The sequence below is a fragment of the Hemicordylus capensis genome, chromosome 2 (genome assembly GCF_027244095.1).
Source record: "Hemicordylus capensis ecotype Gifberg chromosome 2, rHemCap1.1.pri, whole genome shotgun sequence".
Taxonomy (NCBI): domain Eukaryota; kingdom Metazoa; phylum Chordata; class Lepidosauria; order Squamata; family Cordylidae; genus Hemicordylus; species Hemicordylus capensis.
The window spans coordinates 105,185,658-105,209,629 of record NC_069658.1 but is presented as its reverse complement, the minus strand read 5'-3'; the positions used below and the strand labels follow the sequence as shown (position 1 = coordinate 105,209,629).

Genomic DNA, 23,972 nt, shown 5'->3' with positions numbered 1-23,972 from the left:
ATGGCTAGAATGGAGAAAGATGCCAACAATTAAGGGTGCCATTATCACATCCTCCCTCAGTGCTCAAATCAGTGTAGGTGCTCTGTGTGTGTGTGTGAGAGAGAGAGAGAGAGACCCCCACCTCTCTTTTCCTTGTGAACCTCAGCATGAAGCTATGATGCAACTATCCTAAATCAAATTCTAGTTTCATTATCCTGCTTTGTAAACCAAAGTTAAACCATAGCACCTGGGCTTGAACAATGCATGGAACTGAGGTTTTACAAGGCAGAATTCTGTTGCATGTGAGGTGAGAAGGAAGCATGCAGGCTTGCCCCTCCTTACGTTTGAACTAGACCAGATAGAGAATATGGTTAAGTATAGGATGAGGGTTGAATTCTTTGCTTAAGGCACTGTAATACATTGGCACTAGACTTACAGTATTCAGGAGAAAGTTAAACCAGGTGACAAAGCTCTAAGGCCCAAGAAGTGCATATAGCCAATTGATTCAGTCTTTTCACTTCCAAAATATGCTTAAGTACAAAATATTTCACTGCCAAAATTTATACATTTGATCCAGTTATGAACAAGCTGTTGTATCCTATCCAGTTATCTTTTGCAGTTTGTTTGGACATTTGTTCCAAGGGGAATCCTGTAGAGAGTGTGGGGGAGGAGTCAAAAAGGAAGGGGAAGGAGAAGGAGAAAACTGGGTGGTTGCTGAATAAACCTTTAGTAAAATCCACATAAGATTTCCTTGTGTGCATGAAGGAAGCAGCTATAAAACAGAAGCTGTTAAAACATATTTCTTTGATACCATTATTTGTGAAAATTATTTTCACTGAATTATCTCAGGAAATTATAATTGAGTGGCTGCCAGTCTCCCAGTTTAAAAAAATAAAAATAAAAAACCCTCGCAGCACATTCCCTGGGGCCTAAACAAAAGGAATATCCTTGGGTGAACAAGTACTGTATGTGCTAAATTTCCATCTGGCCAAAAGATAATCTTGATCTATATTTAGGTAACCTTAGGAGTAAATCCTCTTATATTATTTGGCTTGCTGATGATTTCACAGAAAACAATATGATAAGTGCAAAAGACCACTGTAACTGTGAGCTTTTTTTTTGGTTAGCTGTTTTTCTGCCATTGGCCAGATAGACAAAGAAAAGACAAAAAGAAAGGAATTGACACTACATTTATAAAAACCATAAATCAATCCTTAAATATTACCATTTTCCTGTTTCTGACATTTTCAAGAGAATTACCTGTTGGTCTTAATTTTAATGATGCAATAAATCTGTTGCTACTTTAATTTCAGATTCTTTGGAATAAATTCTCAAATTATGAAGCTACACACAGGCCTGGAACATTATTTACTGACATCTTCTCCTGCTCAAGCCCTATTAATTTCCATGGTCCTTGAACAGGAATATTGCTTGGTGTTGCAAATTAACAAATATAAGGGCTACCATTTTAAATCACATTAATCTACGGATAAATCATTTAAAGTTGTAGTTGTTTAATTGGCAGGGATAAATGCTCATCAATGGGGCTACGAGTAGAGAACACTCTGGTCTATTTTAATTTTGGTCCTGGTTAGTTGCTAGGAAAAAGAATAAAGAAGAAAATATGAAAGATGGCCTTTTATTCTTGGAATAAATTGTAGCATTTGTCTATTGAATTGTAATTTATCAAACTTGCTTCAATTTCTCAAAAAGGTACCTATATTGAGATTTTGATAACATGCAAATGCAATTAAATTGACTTGTTTAATTAAACAATTGAAGGGTTAAAGGTAAATGATTAACATGGGATGTTTCAGATGTAATGCAGAGCCAGAATGAAACCCTAATTTTGCAAGAAATCTTCCAGCCTTGGTCATGAGTGCTCCACATTCCCCTTCATGCATGTGGGAGGAAGGATTCTACTCTCTCCCCTCACACATGGACTGGTTCTCTTCCTGGAAAAGAACAAGTCAGGATTCCTCTTAATATATGAACTGGGAGATCTTGGCTTATTCTAGTTAGAGTTCTAAAATAAGGCAGGATCTGATGTTATCATTTTCACTCAGAGTTTCATCTGAACCAGGCCTCAGACCTTTTAATCAGTTTACAGGCTTAATAAACAGAACTGGAACATTATTCTATCCCCCTGTCCCTTCCCCACTAAAGCATTTTCAGGCCTATTTAATGCATTATGTTGTTTTCAGAATGGCAAAGAATGCACATGATGATGGTGGTGGAGATGATACAAGTTTTAATTTCAGTTGGAAAATGTTTACCAGCTGGGACTACTTGATTGGCAATCCTGAAACAGCAGATAACAAATTTGCATCAATTACTACTAGTTTCAAGGTAATATATGGCCCACTGCTTTGTCAATCTGGTCCCAAGCATGAATACTACATCACTGAATGGACTTATATAGTTATAAAAGAAGTGTTATAGTGAAACTAATATCTCTGTAGTTACTATTTCCTCCTATAAAGTAGGTAGCACATCTAATTAACAACCCTTAGAATTCCTGGATGCATTTTAGTATAGCAGTTCATTAGTCTGGAGCTACTATCAGCTAATTATATTTTTGCTCATGACCTACTTATTGGTCCCTACCCTTCCCTCCATCTGAAAGGTCTATGTCTCTTGATTTAAAGCCCACATCTTCTGTGTTGATGCTTTTGCATTCATATGTCTAAATATAAAGTAAAAGCAAATCTCATAGTAAGTCCTATTGTCAACACTTGTTGATGGGAGTAAATATCCCAGATCCAAGGTATTCCTTATTTGTTTGGTGCTTAACATCACACACACAGAGTCATATTTAGAAGGCCCACTTCTGGAAACACGCAGACAATAACACTGCAAGAGAATAAAGGTAAAGTGTGCCATCAAGTCGATTTCGACTCCTAGCACCCACAGAGCCCTGTGGTTTTCTTTGGTAGAATACAGGAGAGGTTTACCATTGCCTCCTCCCACACAGTATGAGATTATGCCTTTCAGCACCTTCCTATGTTGCTGCTGCCCAATATAGTACCAGCGGGGATTCAAACCAGCAACCTTCTGCTTGTTAGTCAAGCATTCCCCTGCTGCGAATAGCACACATACAAAAATGGAAGCTTTGGATGTTGTCAGTGCATCTTTGAAGCCTACTGTTGTATTGTGAATCAATGCCAAATAGCAAAAGCCTAAATTCAAGTAGTGTGATATGATGAAGTTATTGCAGCTGTGATCCTCATATGGGAGTAAGTCCCATTGAATTCAGCTGGAATTTTTTCTGAGTAATTATGCACAGGATTGGACAGCATATTTTTAAAACTAGCCATTCTAGTGTGCTCCTTGAACAGAAGCAGGGTGGTTCTTAGGGTGGGGTCCCACTCTTTGGAGGGGCCCCTGCACTGGCTGATTTGCCCCCCCCCGAACCCACACCTGTCAGGTCTCACTAAGGATGACCCTGATTAGAAGACTAGAAGGCAGTGCACATTTACTCTTACTGAGTAATTTGTGGATGGGTAGAGCAGGGTGTGTACATTTCCTCTCATATTTCCATAAGTTAAGAACAAGATACTTCCCCCCCCCCCAAAGAGAAAACTGAAAATGCATGGAGGAAATCTTGAATATGTGTGGGAGAGGAGGAGATCACATAAGCCTCCACACAATCTAGAACTCTAGCAAGGGAAAATGGTGTTTTTCAGATTGCTCATTTAAAATGAACCCTTTTCTCTCTCTCTCTCTCTTTCCCCCCTAATAAGTACAGGAAGCAATTGTTGAGGAACAAGAGAGTCGGAAAGAAGAGAACATACATTTGGTCCGATTTCTGAGGGTGCTTGCTAATTTTTTCGCATTCTGCACGCTGGCTGGGAGTGGCTATCTCATCTACTTTGTTGTGAGGAGATCCCAGCAATTTGCTTTGGAAGACATGGAAAACCTTGGATGGTGGGAGAGAAATGAAGTTCGTCCCTGCATGCTTTCTAAAATAGATATGATTGAAAAACATGGGTTTTTACTTTGCATAGTGCTAGAGTTCCAATAATGGGATGGAAAACAAACCTTCCAAAGGGGAATTGCCATATACCATTCTTTTCTCCATGATTTGCTTCTATATTTACCTGAATCCAAGACTAGGGTTTTTTTTGCAAGTTCTTTGATGTTAGAAATTGAGGGGTCATCTTAAATTCAAAGTGCTTTTCCTTTTGGGTAAATTTTGGAATAGCCTGTATTTAACCAGTAGATAGCCACTTTCGGGTCTGCTCCATGATTTGCAGTAGATAGACAGGGTCAGCCCTAACATGAAGTAGGGTGAAGAGGCCTCTTCAGGTGGCAGATGTGGGCCTCAGGGGTGGCATGGTAGACAGAGGCACTCTTACCCCTGGACTTCGGGGCCAGTCCAGGGCCTCCACACCCCATGGGGCACCCAAAATCATCTTTAGTCTGTCCTAGGTGGTGTGGTTTGTGCCTTCAAGAACCTAAATGTTAAAAAAATGATGCTTAACTTGCAGCGGGGGGCCTCCAAAGGCCTTTAGGTCCAGGCTCCAAAACTACCTAGGTGCACCTCTGATGGTAGTTCACTCAGCACCCTAACCCATAAATGGCCTGCAGAGGAAGGAGGGCAAAATAGCACATCATTGATTTTCCTAATAGAAAATGAAGAGGGAAGGTTTAAAATAAGGAAGGAACTGAGAGTGTGACTTTAATAGAGAAAAACAAAAATAAAGGGGAGAAAAGAGAAGGGGTAGCATTCAGTGTTTCTGCTTCAGGTAGTAAAATGACAGGAGCCAGCACTGGAGTCTGTCCGTAGATGATGTAAAACTAAATCGGAGTAATAGAATTACATTACATAACAGTTTGTCATCATTTATGCTCAGCTATGCTAGGTGGTTGTGTATTATGTGCCCCCTCTTACTCAGGCTTTCATTCCGATGGTGGGCACAGGAACTGTTACAGACAATTAGTAGTTACTCACTGGTTATTTTAATGAAAGACATTGGATTGAGTGGTAACAATTGCCAAAGCCATCTAATTACCGGTTGCTTGTGTATAATCAATGCAGTAATAGATTTTTTAGTAGAACAGGTGACAAAATTTACTTGTGTTGAAACAAATGTTCACTAACATTTGAAATAGAGCCACATTTTTTTTTTAAATGATGGGCAAAATTTCTTGTCTGATTATGAATTTAGAATTTGATGTTTACATATGGGTGTCATAAAATCTGGAAGGATCATGATTTTTAAAAGTCTCCATCTAGGATGTTTGGTGTTTACCTGTTTCTACCAATGATATATTGAGGCTAACTGTGGCTGGCACACTCAAGTGGGGAAAATCCCAAGAATGCACCGCACACTTGCATGGTGCATTATTGGAGTTCCAGGGAGTGCAGCAACATGCAGCAGCATGTCATGGCACCCTGACCCCCAGAGCGGCTGGGTGAGCTGCTGGTCATCTGGGTGTGCAACCCACCTGCACAGAGACACAGTGGAGATTGTCTGTGGGGAAGGTAGGTCAAACCCGCTTTCTCTCTAGTCTGCCCGCCAGCTCTTCTCACTGATCATGAGAAAAGCTCTATTGAGAGTGGTTGCATGCATTTTTAACAAACCTGAATGCTTGCTTGTCTGGATGTTGACATTTCTTCAGATCTAATATACATAGAATCAGTGAGTGATCTCTCTTGGGTATCAGGAAGGTTAATTATTATCCTGTTCCAGGCAGAGCCAAGGTCTCCACCAAGCAGTAGGGATGTGCACGAAACACATTTTGCATTTTGTTTTGAGGTCGAAACAAAACGCAGGTGGCCAAAATGTTTTGTTGAAATAGTGGTTGACCCAGTTATTTCAACAGAACAAACCTAGAAACATTTCAAGTGTTTTGGCCATAGGGAACAATGGGGAAATTCAAAATACCCCATTGGACAGCTCCCAGGGACACCAAAGTGAGAGTGATAGAGCATGTGGGTGATAGAGGATGATAGTGAATGATAGAACATGATAGGTGCTATCTACCACCCAACCCACCAAAGAAATGGGCAAGCAGGTGATTTTAAACAAATTTTTAACCTTTCCCCCCAAACCCCATAGGATCCTACATTTTTAACAGCCTATCATAGGATTGGATCCCTACATTTTTTAACTCCCTCCTTTTGCCCCCTCCCCCAGCCAATGGGGCACCATTGCCCATGACAAAACTTGATTTGTATAATAACAAGCCAACCAAGAAGCAAGGAGATTGCAAACCAATTGGAAGCCAGTGTCAGAAAACCAATCAGCAAGGGAAAAGCAGGCTTCCAAAATGGTGCTCAAAACATCAAAATGTTTGAATCAAAATAGGGTTGCTTTGTCCCTTTATTTAAAAGGTGTTTTGTTTCGAGCTTGAGACACTCAAAATAGTTCTTTTCAAGTTGAAACATTTTGTTCATCCCTACAAGGCAAGAATCCAGGAGTGCACAGACCTCAGACAGCACCAAGGGCAAGAGTCAGAACCTCAACAAGTGCTGAGCAGGCAGACAGGAGCGGGGCACTATAATAGAGAAGGAATACAGCTCTGGTACCTTCCTGCACAGACTGCTGGTTTTTATACCTGCTGCCCTGACAGGATGAATTGGCCACCACACCACTTCCCTAGGAAAGGCTCTGTTTCTTAAAGGGGCCTTTTCCAATTCCTTAAGCTCTGGCTCTAGCAGCATTGGGGAGTGGGGCTCAATTAAGACTTGTAGATCAGGGGACTCCTCTGAATTTGAGGATGAAGGCAGGGCTGTGAGTTGTAGTAGGGTGCTGACTCAGGTTCCCCAATTCTGCTGGTGTGGGATGTCCCACAGACACAGGATCATCCAGGGTCTGGATCCTAGGTTCCTCTCACCTGTCACATCCCTTGAACTTTCTGCCTCATCCTCAGTTTGGGGAGGAGAGAGCTGGATCCAGGGTCATGACAATTATCGTACCAACTTGTTTTGCCATCCTTCCGTAGGGCCACTTTATACATTAAGCGTAGCAAATGTGTACATGATATTGCATGTTCATCATCCAGCTACAGCAAACCTTGCCTTTCTGGCATATACATTGGCATATTACACACAGGCAGGATGCACTAAAGTTCTATATGTCTTCTCTAAAGGTCAACAGATATATGAAAAATGTTTTGCATATCTATATATTTAATTTCCTAAGGCATACCCATGGCTAATCCCATGCGTGCCAGCTCGAGAGAGAGTTCGCAAGCAGAAGCACCATGGTGATTGGGCAGTGGGGACTCCATATGCAGATAGGGAGGAAGAGCCTGTGGCACCGTGGTGACTGGGAGGTGAGGATTCCATAGGCAGATAGGGAGGAGGAGCCTGTGGCACCATGGTGACTGGGAGGTGAGGATTCCATAGGCAGATAGGGAGGAGGAGCCTGTGGCACCATGGTGACTGGGAGGTGAGGATTCCATAGGCAGATAGGGAGGAGGAGCCTGTGGCACCATGGTGATTGGGTAGTCAGGATTCCATATGCAGATAGGGAGGAAGAGCCTGTGGCACCGTGGTGATTGGGCAGTGGGGATTCCATATTCAGATAGGGAGGAAGAGCCTGTGGCACCATGGTGACTGGGAGGTGAGGATTCCATAGGCAGATAGGGAGGAGGAACCTGTGGCACCATGGTGACTGGGCCTGTGATGCTTAATGTCAATTGGAATGCAACTGTTACTGGTCAGAAGATGTTCTTGATTGTAGAGGAGAGGAATCTCTCTCTCTCTCTCTCTCTCTCTATATATATATATATATACTAGGTTTTTTAAGGCCCGTTAAATTAATGGGCGCTAGGAGAGTTGTGCGCTCCGCCTGTGGCCTCCGCGGGCGGGCTGGGCCGGGCCCGCCGCCGCCTCTCCCCCCCCCCGCAACCCAGTCTCTGGCCAGGCCGTCTCCGGCCAGGCTGCGGCCGGCCTCCGTGGCCGGGCAAGGGCCCCAAATTCTCCCTCCCGCCCGGCTCCGGCGGCGCCGCCAGGCCTCGGCCGGCTTTCCCTGCCGCCTCTTCCCCCCGCCCGGCTTTGGCGGTGCAGCCAGGCCTCAGCCGCGCCGCGTCCTCTGGCCAGGGCGGCGGCATTGCCGCCGCCTCGCCCAGTTCCCCCCGCCGCCGCATACCCGGCTTCTTCGGGACGGCCGCTTCTGGCCGCCCAAGATGGCCGCCAGGTGCTGGTGGTCGTGTCTCCCTTGCCCTGTTCTGGGAGGCCCAGGGAGGCACGAACGCACGCCTTGGTGTCCGTCCATGGACGGACACTAAGGCTTTTATTAGAGAGGATATATATATATATATATATATATATATATATATATATATATATATACACACACACACACACACACACACACACACACATACAGACATATACAGACGTGTGTGTGTGTATATGTATATGTGTGTGTGTATAGTGGGCAGGGGTCTGCAAAGAGAGGGGTCATGAGGGAGGAAAGAACCCCTTCAGGAGAAGGAGGCTGCTGTTGTGTGAATTAGATGAGGAAACAAGATGAACAAGATCTATTAATTCAGGGAGGGAGGGAGGGGGGATGGGAAGAGAGAAAGACGGAAGGGCAAGGGACGGGCCCAAGCCTGTCAGCGGCCTGAGGGAACGAGTGGCCGTGGCGGTGGCAGCAAGGCAGATCCCAGTCAACCACTGCTGCTGTTTGGGGCTACCAAGGCCATTGGCGGAGGCAGTCAGGCAAGGGATGGGCCAGGGCCTGTCAGCAGCCTGAGGGGAACGAGTGGCCATGGTGGTAGCAGCAGTGAGGAAGGGCCCAGTCAACTGCTGCTGCTCCTATGGGAAGGAGCAGGAGCGGGGCTCAGGTGTGGGTAGGAGGTCCCTGGGAATAAGGGGCTGCAGCTTGGCTAATAGGCACCACAATGCTGCAGCCACAACCAAGAGGGGTGAGCAGGATGGAGTAAAGGGATGGAGGAGTAGGAACAGGAGTGCAGCTCAGGTTAGGGTAGAGGTGAGGGGTGAAGTGAAGGGGCTGTGGCAGGGGGTGAGGGGAGCAATCAAGTACCAGTGCCCAGATGCTCTGCACAGGTTAAGCTAGTACCCTTTAAAAATGTAATTGTGTCAAGTGACTCCTAGCCTGTGTTGAATAGAATCTTGCACATTTAATATTTGGAGACAGTGGCCAGGATCTCAGGATCCATTTAACTAGTTCTGTGCATCTAAGTGTGCATCAGTCATGTGTTTCTGGAGCATCTTTGTCCCAATACCGCATGGCAAAAGGCTTTGGAAATTTAGTGGAAAAGCCGTTTGTGATATGATATGTAGGATGTTTCCTATTTTTGTTTCTTCACCTGAAGTAGTTTTTTGGATTCCATCTGTAGAATCCAAGGGAAAGAGTTGTGGTATGCAAGGACAAGGCAGTGGAGTATAATCAGGAATATTAATGAAATAGATACTATGTACAGAGAGGCAAATGCAGACTGCTTTTCAGTGCTCTTGCTGCTGGCTGTTTGTTTGCCCTACTTCTACTCCTGGATTGGAATATAAGTAACAAAAGCCCCATTCAAAAATTGGCCTGGATCAAGGAATGGATTAACCAAAAACATCACACCATTCGGTGTTGAATGCAGTGTTGAATGCATTCTTTATGCAATTATTTCAACAAAGTAAGATGTGCTAGGGTTAAAAATGTTGGCATTCATTTGTGAAGAACAAGAACAAACAATTTCTCAAATGGCTATTGATCGGATACCTTCCATTCAGCTGCATTATCTTACACTTTCTTCCTCTTCTCTGTTTCCCATTCCTACAGATTTTACTTCATATATCAGTCTGACAGTAATGTATCAGGAAATATATCTAACATGCATGAATATTAGAGCAAGGAAACTGCAGAACCTTCTTTAAGTGACCATATTATATAGCCTGAAATGCATATCACTCTTACTTCCAAGCATCTACTATCTTGATAAAATGTCTTGTTTCTAGAAGCTGATATGTGGTATATGAAAAATAATAAATCTAAAGGTCTTTTTAAAAAAAAGATGTAGCTATTTATTACTTTTTGTATCCATAGGCCATGATGAAAGTAGATAAAACATTACCAACATGAAAATACAAGGGGCATATCACATACACGCATAATTAAATATCTGACAAATTTTAAAAAGCTGCATCCTTACAGCAGACTGCATTATTTTACAATAAATCAGAAAATGAAACAATGACTGAAATATATATAAGCTTTGGTGTCAAGACACAATAATGTATATATGCCATTCTAATTTATGGTAAGCAGACACATAATCATGTATTCTTGGCAGGCCACATGGAACCACATGGAGTAGTTTTACAATGTTGGGGGACCATTGGTTTTAGTAGTGTTATAAACAATTCACATAAAGAAAGCAAGATGAAAATCCAGGCTTAAAGAGAGTTAGCAATGATACCTTGACTCAAGCTCTAGGTATGTCTTAGGCTGAGAAATCTCCACAGCATGTAATTACTTAGCAGGATTATTTATTTGTTGGGTTCAGCATGAGATGTTTCTGTACAAACAATAGAAAGAAGGGTTGAATGATAGTAAAATATTTTAATTCTGCTTCCAGAAGCATAGAGGTCCTTTGCTTTTCAGAGCCTCACAGTACATTGCTAAAGGTTGTTCTTGACAGCAATTAACTTCTTATAAGAAGATGCATTCCCAGTTATAAATTCATGGAAATCTGTGAATCCTTGGCCCATCACGATAGGGGTCTAAAAAGCCAAAACAAGAGTTGAAACAAAACAATTTAATTTCGGGCTGACTTATCTAATTAAAAAACCACATTCTGTAGCTATTTACACAACCACATGGGTGGATGGGTGGGAGGGTGGGTGGGTGCAGGAAAGGCAGGGTTCAACCTACCTTCCCTCAGACGATTGCTCTTCCTTTCTTCCTTTCTCAGGCATGCAGCCTCAGGCATGCTCTCCTCTTCCTTTCTCAGGCGTGCAGCCTGAGGAGACTCACGATCCCGGCAGTGATCCCGGTAGCCGAGTTAAGGGAGCACTTGCTCCCGTAACCTCAGCTAAGAGCCATACTAGGAAATGGGGTAGGCTGGGTGGGAGTGTCAGGATCCTCACGGCATTCCCTCTCTCTCTCTGCATGTATGTGTTTGTGCATGTATGTCCCCCACCATCAGCTTTGCAATGCCTGGACCAATATGATCAAAATTTGCTACAGCTGTAGGGACACATAGGGACACCTCAGTGGAGTAGTTTGTAATGATGTCATCCACCCCGATTCAAGTTGGCAGATGCGTGAATGTTTGAGGCGCAAGTGGGCTAACTTGTGGACCATCTAACCAATTTGTCCCAGATTTGGTCGTGAGTGACACATAGGGACACCTCAGTGGTGTAAGCTGTGATGATGTCACCCACCCCAATGATGTCACCCACCCCACAATGGAGGACGTATGAACATTTGACGTATGCACAAGTGGACGTATGCACAAGTGGGCTAACTTGTGAACCACCTAACTGATTTGAACCAAATCTGGAACAGATGTAGGGACACATAAGCAGGGCTGTCCTTAGGGCAGAGTGACCGGGGCAATTGCCCCGAGCCCCGTGCTGGCACAGGCCCTGCTCTTGGCACACTGAAGTGTAGCCTGCCCTCCTCTCTCCCCTAGTCCAGCCACATCTTCCCCCGCAGCCAATTTTTTGTGTCTGTGTGCAGCTTGAAAGGCTCCCAGGCAAACTGCTAGAGTTCCCTCTTTCCCCGCCTCTCAGCTGTTCTGTGGGTGGGTGGAGCTTCCAGAGAGGCCTCCATGCAGGCCTCGCTGAAGCCTGAAGCTCAGGAAAGAAGCTAGCAGGCAGGCAGCGAGAGTCCAACACCAGAGCTCTCTGCAGACCCTCTGCCCAGCCTAGCCCAGCCCAGCCCTAGTAATGGAGGTATGATGTAATTTCCTTTTTGTGGTTATTCCCTCCTCCCACTTGAATATTTAGGGATTGGCTTGCCATAGGGCTTTGGTATTGAGCAGAGATGTAGGGCAGGGTGGGAGGAATGTGTATATTTAAACTGAAATGGATTGGACAAATTGTTGGGTTTTTTAAAAAAACCCATCCAAAAAGTCCTATAAGTGGTTTGTTTCTGGAACAAACAATATATTTTATATTTTTATGTGTATATTGATTGATTGATTGATTCACTATGCTCAAGTTGATTTGCAACCCAGAAGGTCTGAGAACTGTGAAGCATGTGCTGTGCTTTTTAATTTTTATTTCTTTAGAAATGCATTATATGTCCAAGCTGGTTGGACATGTCCAAAAACCTCTCTCACACGATTTACACTGTATGTCATCAATCAGTATGTTTCTGTAACGATATGAAATGTTAAGGAGGCCCCGCATATGCTGATTCGCCCCCAGCCCCACACCCCACTAGGGATGGCCCTGCACGTAGGGACACATGAATTGCATAGTTTGTGATGTCATCCATTGTATTCAAGATGGTGGATGCATGAACGTTTGAGGCACAACTAGGCGAACTTATGAACCGCCTAACTGGTTTGAACCAAATTTGCAACAGCTGTAGGGACACATAGGGACAGCTCAAGTGTGTAGTTTGTAATGATGTCATCCAACGCAATTCAAGATGGTGGACGTGTGAACATTTGAGGTGCAAGTGGGCTAACTTGTGGACCGCCTAACTGATTTAGACCAAATATGGTGCAGTTGTAGTTAGTGATATAACGGGACACCTCAATGGCATAGTTTGTGATGCTGTCATCCACCCCAATTCAAGATGGCAGACATGCGAATGTTTGAGGTGAGAGTAGGAACCAATTTGAAGCAAATTTGGTACAGTTGTAGGGTCACATAGGGACACCTCAAAGGCATAGTGTGTGATGATGTCGTCCACCCAAATTCAAGGTGGCAGACGTGAATGTTTGAGGTGCAAGTGGGCTAATGTGAAATGTCTAACCAATTTAGACCAAATTAAGTCCTGTTGTAGGGATAGTGAAAGAAAAGTAGGCACATTAGTTCTTACCATAACTTCTTGATGAGGTATTATGAAACTCTTCAGTCACTGAAGTAGTGTCAGGGCCCACCTGTACCTGGATTCTGAATCAATGAGACTTCCTCCAAAGAGGAGGAACAGAACCTTACAGAACTGACCCTTCTGTGCTGAGAAGGGTCTCTCAACACAGATTGGAACCCTTAAGGGACAGACTGTAGCTGTCCTTCAGACAACATGTCAGTTGTGGAGGCTACCATATTGAGGGACCCAACCCATCCTTCAGGATTCTGTTTGGGACCACATTTTTTAACTACACAAATGTTCATTGGACCTGCAGGGACCAGCACATTTTGCATCTGGTTGCGCATTATTAAAGAAAAGAGGGGGCATGTTTTTTTCTTTAATAATGCGCAACCAGATGCAAAATATACTGGTCCATGCAGGTCCAATGAACATTTGTGTAGTTAAAAAATGCAAGACCTGCAAAAGTTGCATTGTGTCAGCTGATGTAAACAATGACTGATAACAATGTGAAAAGTAAAGTGAGCAGTCCGGGCTCCTCTAGAACCCCACACCCTGGTACTGCAAGCAAGCTCATTACTGTGAGGGAATATATGAAGCTCTGGTATAGTAGATCATGCTTAAGGATGCTTATTCAAACCTGTTTCCCTATGTATCTATGTATCATGTCCTGACCTTATAAGATTAACTGGAGAAAAGGGTCTCCGAACGTCATCAGAGTTCAATAACCACAATGCACAGGTGTGTTGCAGTAGCATGCACTACACACACACTACACTCACATACCACCGTGCAGTTCTGCATTTTCTTTTTTAAAAGCCCTGGTGGGGAGAGGTGGGCTAAAAATCACCCTCAGAGACACTATTTGCTCCAAAAACAGCTATTTGCCACAAACAGTACAGTAATATGTTGAATAATATGTATACTAGAAATAGTATTACTATAGTATTTGTGGCAAATAGCTGCTTTAGGGGCAAATATTGTTGCTTCCAAAGCATTTGGGGGCAAATAATGCTGTTGACCACAACTTAGAATACGAAATGTAGCAGCACTGGAGGGACATATGAGCATGTAGTGAAATATCTTAAACTTTTTTTTTAACCACAGGTGAACATGGTTATGTCCCTTCTGGGAATGTTTTGCCCCACTGTGTTTGATGTAATCAGTGCTCTGGAAAACTATCACCCTCGAATAGCCCTCCGGTGGCAGCTGGGGCGCATCTTTGCTCTCTTCCTGGGCAACCTATACACATTCATTATTGCTTTGATGGATGAAATAAATCTCAAGGTAAGGAGAATAGTCACTAATACATCTTGTGTTTACCTGCAGCTTTCTACAAGGAGTTCTCAGTCTGAAGTTATGAACTCTCGAAGGTTACAACAATTTACGTTGTATGTGTTGGGAATTCTCTCTGGTAAGAGAAACCCTTTTTCATTATAGCAGAATGCACAGAGGCACAACACAGTGGAATTTAGTGAGGCATGCGTGTATGCTGAGAGTAAAGTAACTTGGAGCCAGTTCATAGATTCAAATCAATGTAAATGGTATTTATTAGAGAACTCCATTCTAGATAGGAAAGTGAGGAGTTAGGATCTCTAATCTATCTATCTAGCTGGATGCAGATGGATTCTGCATCTCTGCACACATGGTGCAGGGGAGAGGAGCTTGCATGTTGCAAGTTAGAAGGAACAGGAAGAGAAGGGAGAGAGGAAGTGCAAAGCAGGAAGGAAGGGAGTTAGTCTCTAAGAGTAGCAATCTACATTCCAAAGGGATAGTTTCAGAGCAGTAGAGAAGAGATGACCAATGTCTTGACCCTCTAGGCCTCTGACTCACTAGTCTGTCCTCCACTGTCTTTGAGACAAGAGCCAGCGCAAAGTCCTTCACTTCCAACAGTATGGACCCTGATCCAGCTATCTTGTCATGAAAAAAATGCCATTGAAACCAATGGAACAAGTTACTCCTTGTTTCAACTGGAATTAACTATTACTGGTGGACACACCTGTGAATTATATCTGACTATTATAATATCTGACTATTGCTGTGCTACTCATTTATATCCTGGCCAAAAGGGAGAAATTTTTTCTAGGGGGAGGGAATTAAGGAAGGGATGGGAGTTCCTAAACAACAACAACAACTAGTTGTTATAATATAATACATTACATTAGATTACATTATATTTTCTGTTATAATAATATTATAGTTATATTACTCTATCTATCTATCTATCTATCTATCTATCTATCTATCTATCTAATTTTAGAAAGATTACAAGTGCCTTACATGCTTTGTCTCAGTCATCCTAACATCCCTGTAAGGTAGGTCAAGAATTATCATCTCCATATTGCACATGATGGGTTTCTGAAGGCTTGCCAGAGATCACCTAATGACTGAGATGTGAACATCAGACTATTGCAGCTCAGTTTACTTCCTGCTATGCTATGTTAATTCTGTATGATATAAGTTAATATGATTTCTGCTATTGAAAAATATCTACTTTTATTTTTTAGCTGGAAGAAGAGAAGCTTGTAGTGCAGAACATGACAATTTGGTTAGCCAATGTGTACAATGGGACCATCCCAGAAAATGTCACTGGTCTTCCACCACATGTAGACCTTGCAGATGTCCCTAGAGGCCCGTGTTGGGAAACAATGGTTGGCCAGGTAATGCTGGTTTATTTTTGGAACACTTGTAGATACAAACCCTGATATATTAAAATAATAGTTGCACACGATTTAACCCTCCATTTTGTGGGAGTAATCAATCAATGTCTGAAAGCAATTTCTCCTTATTAACACAGAATGGCTTCTCATTAGGTACCAGACAGTGGCTCAACTCCACTTTTGTCTGCAGTTACCACTGTACTTTCTCATAGTCTGTGTCATAGTGTCACAGCACTCATTTCAATTGCTATGGGGATGCAGTTGAAAATGGTTCCTGCCCATGTTGAGTGATTCTCACCCTGCCTGCAATGTATTTGGCCAAAGCCTGAAAAACATAATCAGGGGGGCTTTAAACTCTTTCCTGTGGGGGCATGGAGACAAAAGCTCAAAGGTAAGTACCAATGTAGGTACTAAAGATAGAGACTTGGGTGTTAAAGAAGGAATTGGAGGATTTTTGTGGATGCTTAGCAGATCCCACAATAACATAGCAGGAGAGATATTGGAGCATGAGATCTGTGGTTTTGATGTCTATATGCTAATAAACATTCAGGACAATCACACAATCAAAATCTGTGTTCTACCTGGGTTTGGGAGCTTTGTGTGCTCCCAGTTTTTGGTTGTATGGAAGCAAGGCAGGAGGAAAACCTGGGTAGAAGTGATTCTGTGGAAGCAAGGTAGGAGGAAAACCTGGGTGGCTTTTCTTCTTACCTTGTTTCTGTTGGGGATTCTCTGTGGTAAGAGAATCCCTTTTTCATTATAGCAGAGTGTACAGAGGCACAACACAGCGGAATTTACTTAGGCATGCATGTATGCTGAGAGTAAAGTAACTTGGAGCCAATTCATAGTTTCAAATCAATATATAAGGCATTTATTAAGGAACTCCATTCTAGATAGGAAAGTGAGGAGTTAGGATCTCTAATCTATCTATCGAGCTGGATGCAGATGGATTCTGCATCTCTGCACACATGGTGTGGGGAGAGGAGCTTGCCATGTTGCAAGGTAGAAGGACAGGAAGGGAAGAGAGAGGAAGGAAGTAAATCCCTAAAAGTACCAATCTACATTTCAAAGGGATAGTGTCAGAGCAGTGGAGAAGGGGTGACCAATATCTTGACCCTCTAGCCCTCTGACTCACTAGTCTGTCCTCCACTGTCTGAGACAAGAGACAGCGCAAAGTCCTTTAACTTCCAACAGTTTCCACACAATCTCTTCTACCCAGCTTTTCCTCTTACCTTTCCTCCATACAATCAAAAATTGGGAGCACACACAGCTCCCAAACCTGGGAAGAACACAGTTTTTGATTCAGCCTGTTCTCATGAGCAGCCTAGCCCAGGCTGCCTATATTGGTACTTCCGCCCAGCCTGACCTTGCTCCCAATCACGGCTCTAAGTCCAGAGTAAGAGAGCAAGCACTTCCTTAACCTGGCTGCTGGGCTCATGTGTTTCCTCAGGCTCTAAAAGCCTGAGGAGACACAGACGGGTGTCTAGAGCATCCGTCTGATGGAGGATCCCATCAATGCACTATGCTTATTGGATCTCCAGAGGCTGGGATGTGTTGTCCTGGCCTCCGGAGCTCCGTGCTGGGTGGTGCAAAATGGATCATCTGTGGAGCACAGTCCACTCTCAGCAGCCTTTTTGTGATCATCTGGGGTAAGTTGGAGCATCCTTTCCCCTCACCCGACCCCCTGCCCACCAGTCGTGTGAATGCCCCCATTGTGTAAGTGACTAATTTTATAGGAAACAGAAAAACCTGGTACATGAAGGTAAATATGACTTGACAGATAGAACTGAAACTTGGTTGGATGACTCTCAGGATAGGATGCCTCAATTAAAGAAGATAACTTGTTCAGAAAGAACAGATGCAACAGGAAGTGGGGGGGAGCTGCATCATATGTCAAAAACATATACACCTACACAGAAATTCAAGAGAGAAAACATGGTCGCTCATTTGAGAATATTGGGTAAAAATAATGGAGAAAGATTGTGGTTGATCTATGGTTCTGAGATCAATGTTTAGAAATACTTTCTATTTTGAGATTGACCACTACATCATGTGCATATACACACACACACACACGCAGCAGCAGCAGCAGAAACATGAACTGAGGTCACAGAGGCTTTTTTCCTGAGTTACAAATTGGACCAAAGTTTTCCTGAAATGCAATGATTTTGTGACATTTGAAATAATATTTTGTCCTTTTGTTTGGACTTAGAAGCTGTGAAAGATTCCGATGCCTGACACCAAAAACCGAGGGCAGACTGTGTTTAAACATGGATGTGGAAAGGCTTTTAAAAACTAGGCCTTCAGCAAGCTCGTACAGAGAAATTTGTTGGATTTCCCCCCCTAGGACTCATATATTTATTTCCCTAGGACTCGTATATATATATATATCCCCCACACACACACCCCGCAGGACTCATTCTCATATATTTCATTTGTCTCTTCACAAATTTCTGATGACTGCTTTGAAAGAGAATTATCTATATGGATAGCATATCCATGTAGGGAAGAGGCATGCTCACCACATGTAAAGTAAGGTAAAGTGTGCTGTCGAGTCAATGTTGACTCCTGGCAACCACAGAGCCCTGTGGTTGTCTTTGGTAGAATGCAGGAGGGGTTTACCATTGCCATCTCCTGCGCAATATGAGATAATGCCTTTCAGCATCTTCCTATATTGCTGCTACCCAATATAGGTGTTTCCAGTGGGGATTTGAACTGGCAACCTCTGGCTTTCTAGTCAAGTCATTTCCCCGCTGTGCCATGAGGTGGCTCACCACATGTACAGTGCTTAAAAAGTTCTTTTGCTGCCTATACATGTGCTTAGTTTCCAGCATATGCATACCATGAGTGTTTACTCAGCTAGCTAAATGGGTGATCTTCACATTGAACAGAAAGACTATCCATGTATAACATTTCAATGCTTTTGAAAAATAGTAGGCAAAGAACAGAGGGAACGCTCTAAACACTATAGTTCAAAATTTTACAGTGAGGCAAAGGGCACAGAGGAGGCATTTCATAAGATGAATCTGCTGGCAAAACACTTTATGGCTTCTCTTTTATCTGTGTACATAATTCAAAAGCAATGTTACGGTGTTTGTGAAGTATCTGAATGGCTAGTTTCAACAAAAATGAAAGGCAGCAGAAAACACCTTTGCATTTTCAGAGTTTGCCAGACATTCCAGTGAAACAAATGTAGTCAAATGCATTGCTTTTCCTAAAAAAACACAACCCAACTGTTTTTTTAAATGCAGGAATTTGTGCGGCTGACGGTCTCCGACACTGTGACAACCTACGTCACAATTTTAATTGGTGACTTCCTGAAAGCTGTCTTTGTCAGGTTTTTCAATTACTGCTGGTGTTGGGACTTGGAATATGGCTATGTACGTATCATGCATCTTCTTGTCTCCTGAATTTTAAGAATTTAGTTCTGAAATTATTTATTTATTTATTTATTTATTTACACAGTCAGACAGGTGTTATTGACTGGTTTGTTTTATCCAGACATTGAGTCCTTTCCAAGGACCTGGGATGGCTGAATTTCATTGTCAATGTTGTTGCTGTTGTTGTTGTTATTTTTATTTACATATACAACACCCTCTAGGTGCATAGTGCTTTACACAGAATGAAAAAACACATGTCCAAGGGGCTCACAATCTATACATTTTTATTTATCATTATCATAATTATAACCGTGATCAATGTGACTATACACCATGCTGCACTATATTTGCAGTTCTGTTCTGTATTTTCCAGTGTATAGAAGATATATGCCAGGTTCAAAATCTGTGTTACTGAGCCACTATCTTTAGGAAAGTGATGCTAAGCTGTTCTTTAGCAAATTAATACTGCCTAAGAAAAATATTTCCAAAGTGATAGAGCTTGCTATATTTTACTGAACAAACTCCATATTCAAAAGTCAATCATATAAGACAATTTGTCTTCTGTTGTGTGATAAGGAACAAAGAACTTTGCATTGCTGGATGAGACTATGGCCCATCAAGTACCGCATTCTGTTTCCAACCATGGCCACTTCTGAAAGCTCACAAGCAAGGCATGGAGATAATAACCATGCACTCTGGTTTGTCCTCAGGATTTAGTGCTCGGTGGCATCCTGTTTCTATCTCGCTCTCGGCTAACAGTCACTGATAGACCTATCTTCCATAAACTGCCTACTCACTTTTAAAAGCCATTTGTGCAAGTGGCCATCACTACCCTTTGTGATGAATTCCATATGAGAGAGGAACATCCCCTTTTACATCAATCCCAGGCATCTGAATTGAAGTCAGAATGGCTTAGGAACCAATTTAGTGTAAGAACCTGCCTACAAGGGATATGCACCAATTTGTCTGAGTTTCTTGTCAGTGTTTACCCTTGCCAACTGAGCAAAGAAGCACTTTTTAAAAGCACAGCATAATTCCAGTGGCCGTTGCTGGTATCTACCTTATGTTTGTTTTTAGACTGTGAGCCCTCTTGTGGCAGGGAACCATCTTATCTATCTATCTATCTATCTATCTATCTATGTAAGCCCTTTTGAGAACTTTTGTTGAAAAGTGGTATATAAGTAGTAGTAGTAGTGTATCAGTGTGCAAAAAATATTGGTGCTCCTACCACGCAGCGAACCACTGATCCAAGCGAGAAGTGCACTCACTGCTTCAAAATCTCTATAAAGCAGGCCCATGCTGCTTCCAGTGGCAGGGCTACTGCGACCCTGCCATGGATTGTGTCAATGCAGTTGCAGTGGTACCCCCATCATTCCCAATGGGAGTGCCATCACAACTGCATTTACTCAGTAGGCATGCTGCAGCCCTGTTGTTAGGAGCATTGCGGGCTCTTGCTTGGATCGGCATCTCGCTGTGCAGTATGGGAGCCATTTTGATTTAAGTTATTATAAAATTAATTTTTTAAAAAATACAACTACATAAGAATTTTAGATTGCAAAAGCCACCTTAGAAGCATCCAGTTCTATGTGAAAGAGAATGGGATCACCCCTTCTAAGAAGATGCCTGGTATGGAACTTGCCTGGGATGTCTGATGCCTGTTGGATCAGAAAGGTACTGGTGCAATTGAGCTTTGTCTTCAAAACAATTTGAAGACTGAAATCCTAAATGAACTTAATGGAAATAAGACTCTATCAAGCACAGTGTTTGCTATCCAGAGCAGCACTTCATGGGTATGCCAGGAGTGTGCACCTGTACTGAGCAAATCTTTTCCTCCACCACTGCACCCATGTATGTTGGGGGAGAAACAAATTTCATTATTTGTGCTGCCTCTCGAAGTGCCTGGTATCACCCAAAAATATGTCCCTGATGGTCATGCAGCTCTCAGGGGCATATTTTTGAGTGGCACAGGGCACTTCTGGAGGAAGCACAAATCATCAAACTTTGCTTCCCCCTTCTGTGCACCCAATGTGGCACAGCTAGGAAAGCTTTCTGTAGTGCAGAGGCATCTTCCTGATTTGTTTGTGGAGTGATGCTATGCATGTCAGCCAGTGGAACTACCCTGCATAGGATAACATGCATCAGACTGCCCTGCAAGTTCTGCTCAGACATTCAGAAAGAAGGTTCTTATTAGTCCTTTTGGACATTATGTTGTATGTGCATTCACGTGTCTGTGCACATATACATGTTTTTGTGTGAATGACTATACATTCATTCATTTTAAAAGCAAGCCTGGAAACAGACCCTCTCAAATGCAGGTGTAGGAAAGAAGCGTATTGCTGTACATGTACTGAACATTATTTGTGAATAACTGTACATGTGTACAGAGCTGACCTTGCTGACACTATACACAGATGGTCTGTTCATTGAACAAAATGTGTGAATAAGGCTATTGTGCCAGAGAAAATGGGAATGTGGTCAGTGATTCAGTGAGCTGTATGCAGAAGGAAGATAAATAGGCAACACCAAGATGGCCAGATTCCAAGGAGGGCAAAGCGCCTGTGCGTTTAACAGTAGTTGCATTCTGCAAGTATAAAGTCAGTAGGACATAACTTTCAAGGACAAAACTTCTAGCCAAGTCATTAGTTGAAGCACATAATTCACCATGTTTCATTGCCATGTTTAGGTGAAGAAGCCTATAGAACACACTTGGATAGGACTTGGAATCAAATCTTTGACTGCTCTCCCAATATGCCCTGGAAGTGAACATGAGATTTTGGTGCAGTTTTTCCTCCATGCTAAGATTTTAATGACATCCAGGAAATATTTAATATGGCAGGCAACACCTTGCTTTTATTTTATTTATATTATTGTTTGCTATTATTTGTCCAGTGTGAACAAGATATTTTCCCTTTAATGATGTCAGATGAGCCAAGGATGATTAATAATGCCATATTCAAGATGTAATGACTATATGATTTGCTCTGTTTATATGATTACAATTAAGGGAGTATGATATACCATGGGGGCATACCTCCAATACAAAGTATCTGAGCCCAGCCAAGCATTTTGATATATATAGACAATAATGTGTTTGGCAGGGCTCCTGTGTTTTTAACAGCTGGTGACAAGCAGAAATTCGGCAAATGTATTTTTCCATCCAACACTGCATCTGCATGCCAGGAAAAATGTTCTCTGCTGACTTTTCGCTTGTCATGCAATTGCTGAAGACCAAGAAGCCCCGCCAGCAAAAAGTTGATAACTGTAGCAAGTATTGATAGTACTGATGTTGCAGTTTCTCTTTTGCATTTTAAAACTGCATGGAGGAAATTGTTCAGAAAGTGTACTGGGATGTCACTTGAGAATGTTGGATGTTTCAGGTATGAGTAAGAGATATGTGACCCCCTCCACTCAAGAGAAGGTTCAGGGCCTCATTCTTGAGTGTTTCACCTTTCCAAAGACAAGTCATAATCTTCTTGCTTTAATATTTTAAAAAAGAGGAGAAAAATGTAACGTTAGAAGTAAATGGAGGCCCTGCCCCCCGTATTCCCACTTCCAGTACTGTGGATAGTTAATGTCATTTAAAAATCAGTGGACCGGGTCTCACGATCAGTGAGACTCGGTTTTTCCTTGTGAGCAGGAAGAGTGGGTTAAGCCCGCTCCCCCTGCTCACGAGCAGGCAGGGAGCCGTGGGTGGCCAGATCGGCTGCCCACACGATGGCCAGCTCCGTGACGGAGCCGGCGGGGGTGGGGGGAGTGGGGGCCCCACGGCCCCCATAAGCCCCAGTATGCCCTGCACGAGTGCTCAGGACATACTGGGGAGACCCCCAGAGCTGGGAGGTGGCTTTTTGCCTCCCGGCCGGGGGTCTACTCATGAGTAGGCATGGCACGAAGATGGGGTGCAGCTACTCACGATTGCAAAAAGCAGGCTTGCAGGAGCGCTCGTTCCGCAAACCTGCTTTTTAGCAGGGCTTCTTGAGCGGGTTACCCGCTCAAGAACCACTGGGCACTGCTGCGAGCCCAGTGGTTCTTATGGTCACCAAAAATTGGGCTAGCATCTGCTAGCCCGATTTTTGCTGATCATGAGAAGCACCCCAATATGTTTGATTTTCACAGATATATCAGTAATATAGCAATAGCAATAGCACTTACATTTATATACCGCTCTATAGCCGAAGCTCTCTAAGCGGTTTACAATGATTTAGCATATTGCCCCCAACATTCTGGGTACTCATTTTACCGACCTCGGAAGGATGGAAGGCTGAGTGAACCTTGAGCCCCTGGTCAGGATCGAACTTGTAACCTTCTGGTTACAGGGCGGCAGTTTTACCACTGCGCCACCAGGGGCTCATATGAGGGCCATTAAAAGAAAAGGAACCCTGTATAATCAAAAGATGTTCATATCTGTTTTATTCATTATTGCCCATGATTGTGGAATTTTGTTCATTTGCTTCAGGAAACACTGGTCTGGTTCAAATGTAACAACAAGCTATGTTTTGTTGTTAAGTGCATAAGTTATGGTGAGCCTGGGGCTCACACGCTCTGCTTCTTCTTCACATGGGAGGGCAGGAACTCAGAAGCTTCCATTTGTGGTATGCAAAAAATTGCAATTCATAATTTTGGATGAAAGTAGCAAACTGTGTTTTTTGCAAACCATAGTATGCTCCTTTTGAATGGAATGGCAAACTGTGGTCTGTTGCAACCCATGAAGAGAAGCTTCTAACTTTCCCCCTTGTATTTAAAGCAGGTGGAATGAAAAGTGGGAAGCTCATAAACCTGAAACTCACTATGGCCGCCTACAGACATAACAGTAAACCCTTGTCCAATGGACAGCAAACCCTGGTCCCTGGTCCAAACCAAAAAAGTTTGTTTGTTTGTTTGTTTATTATTTATTTATCATATTTCTATATCTCCTGATATATACATCTCTAGGCAGTGTAAAAATTAGATAAGACAACTATTAAAGCAGTTAAACACTATTAAAGCAGTTAAAATCCACAAAA

General features: G+C 42.9%; 1 protein-coding gene across 3 annotated transcripts in view; it reads left to right on the top strand.

Moving 5' to 3' along the window:
* TMC1 (transmembrane channel like 1) overlaps positions 1 to 23,972 on the top strand; it is a 108,351-nt gene that overhangs the window by 51,745 nt on the left and 32,634 nt on the right. For all 3 annotated transcript variants that reach the window (XR_008317702.1, XM_053302876.1, XM_053302877.1), the window contains exons 10-14: positions 2,184 to 2,328; positions 3,728 to 3,922; positions 14,043 to 14,222; positions 15,443 to 15,595; positions 18,844 to 18,972. Coding sequence is in view for 2 of the 3 variants with exons in the window: in XM_053302876.1 (XP_053158851.1) it covers positions 2,184 to 2,328; positions 3,728 to 3,922; positions 14,043 to 14,222; positions 15,443 to 15,595; positions 18,844 to 18,972 (802 nt within the window). In the remaining variant the exon portion in view is untranslated. The remainder of the gene's footprint in view (positions 1 to 2,183; positions 2,329 to 3,727; positions 3,923 to 14,042; positions 14,223 to 15,442; positions 15,596 to 18,843; positions 18,973 to 23,972) is intronic.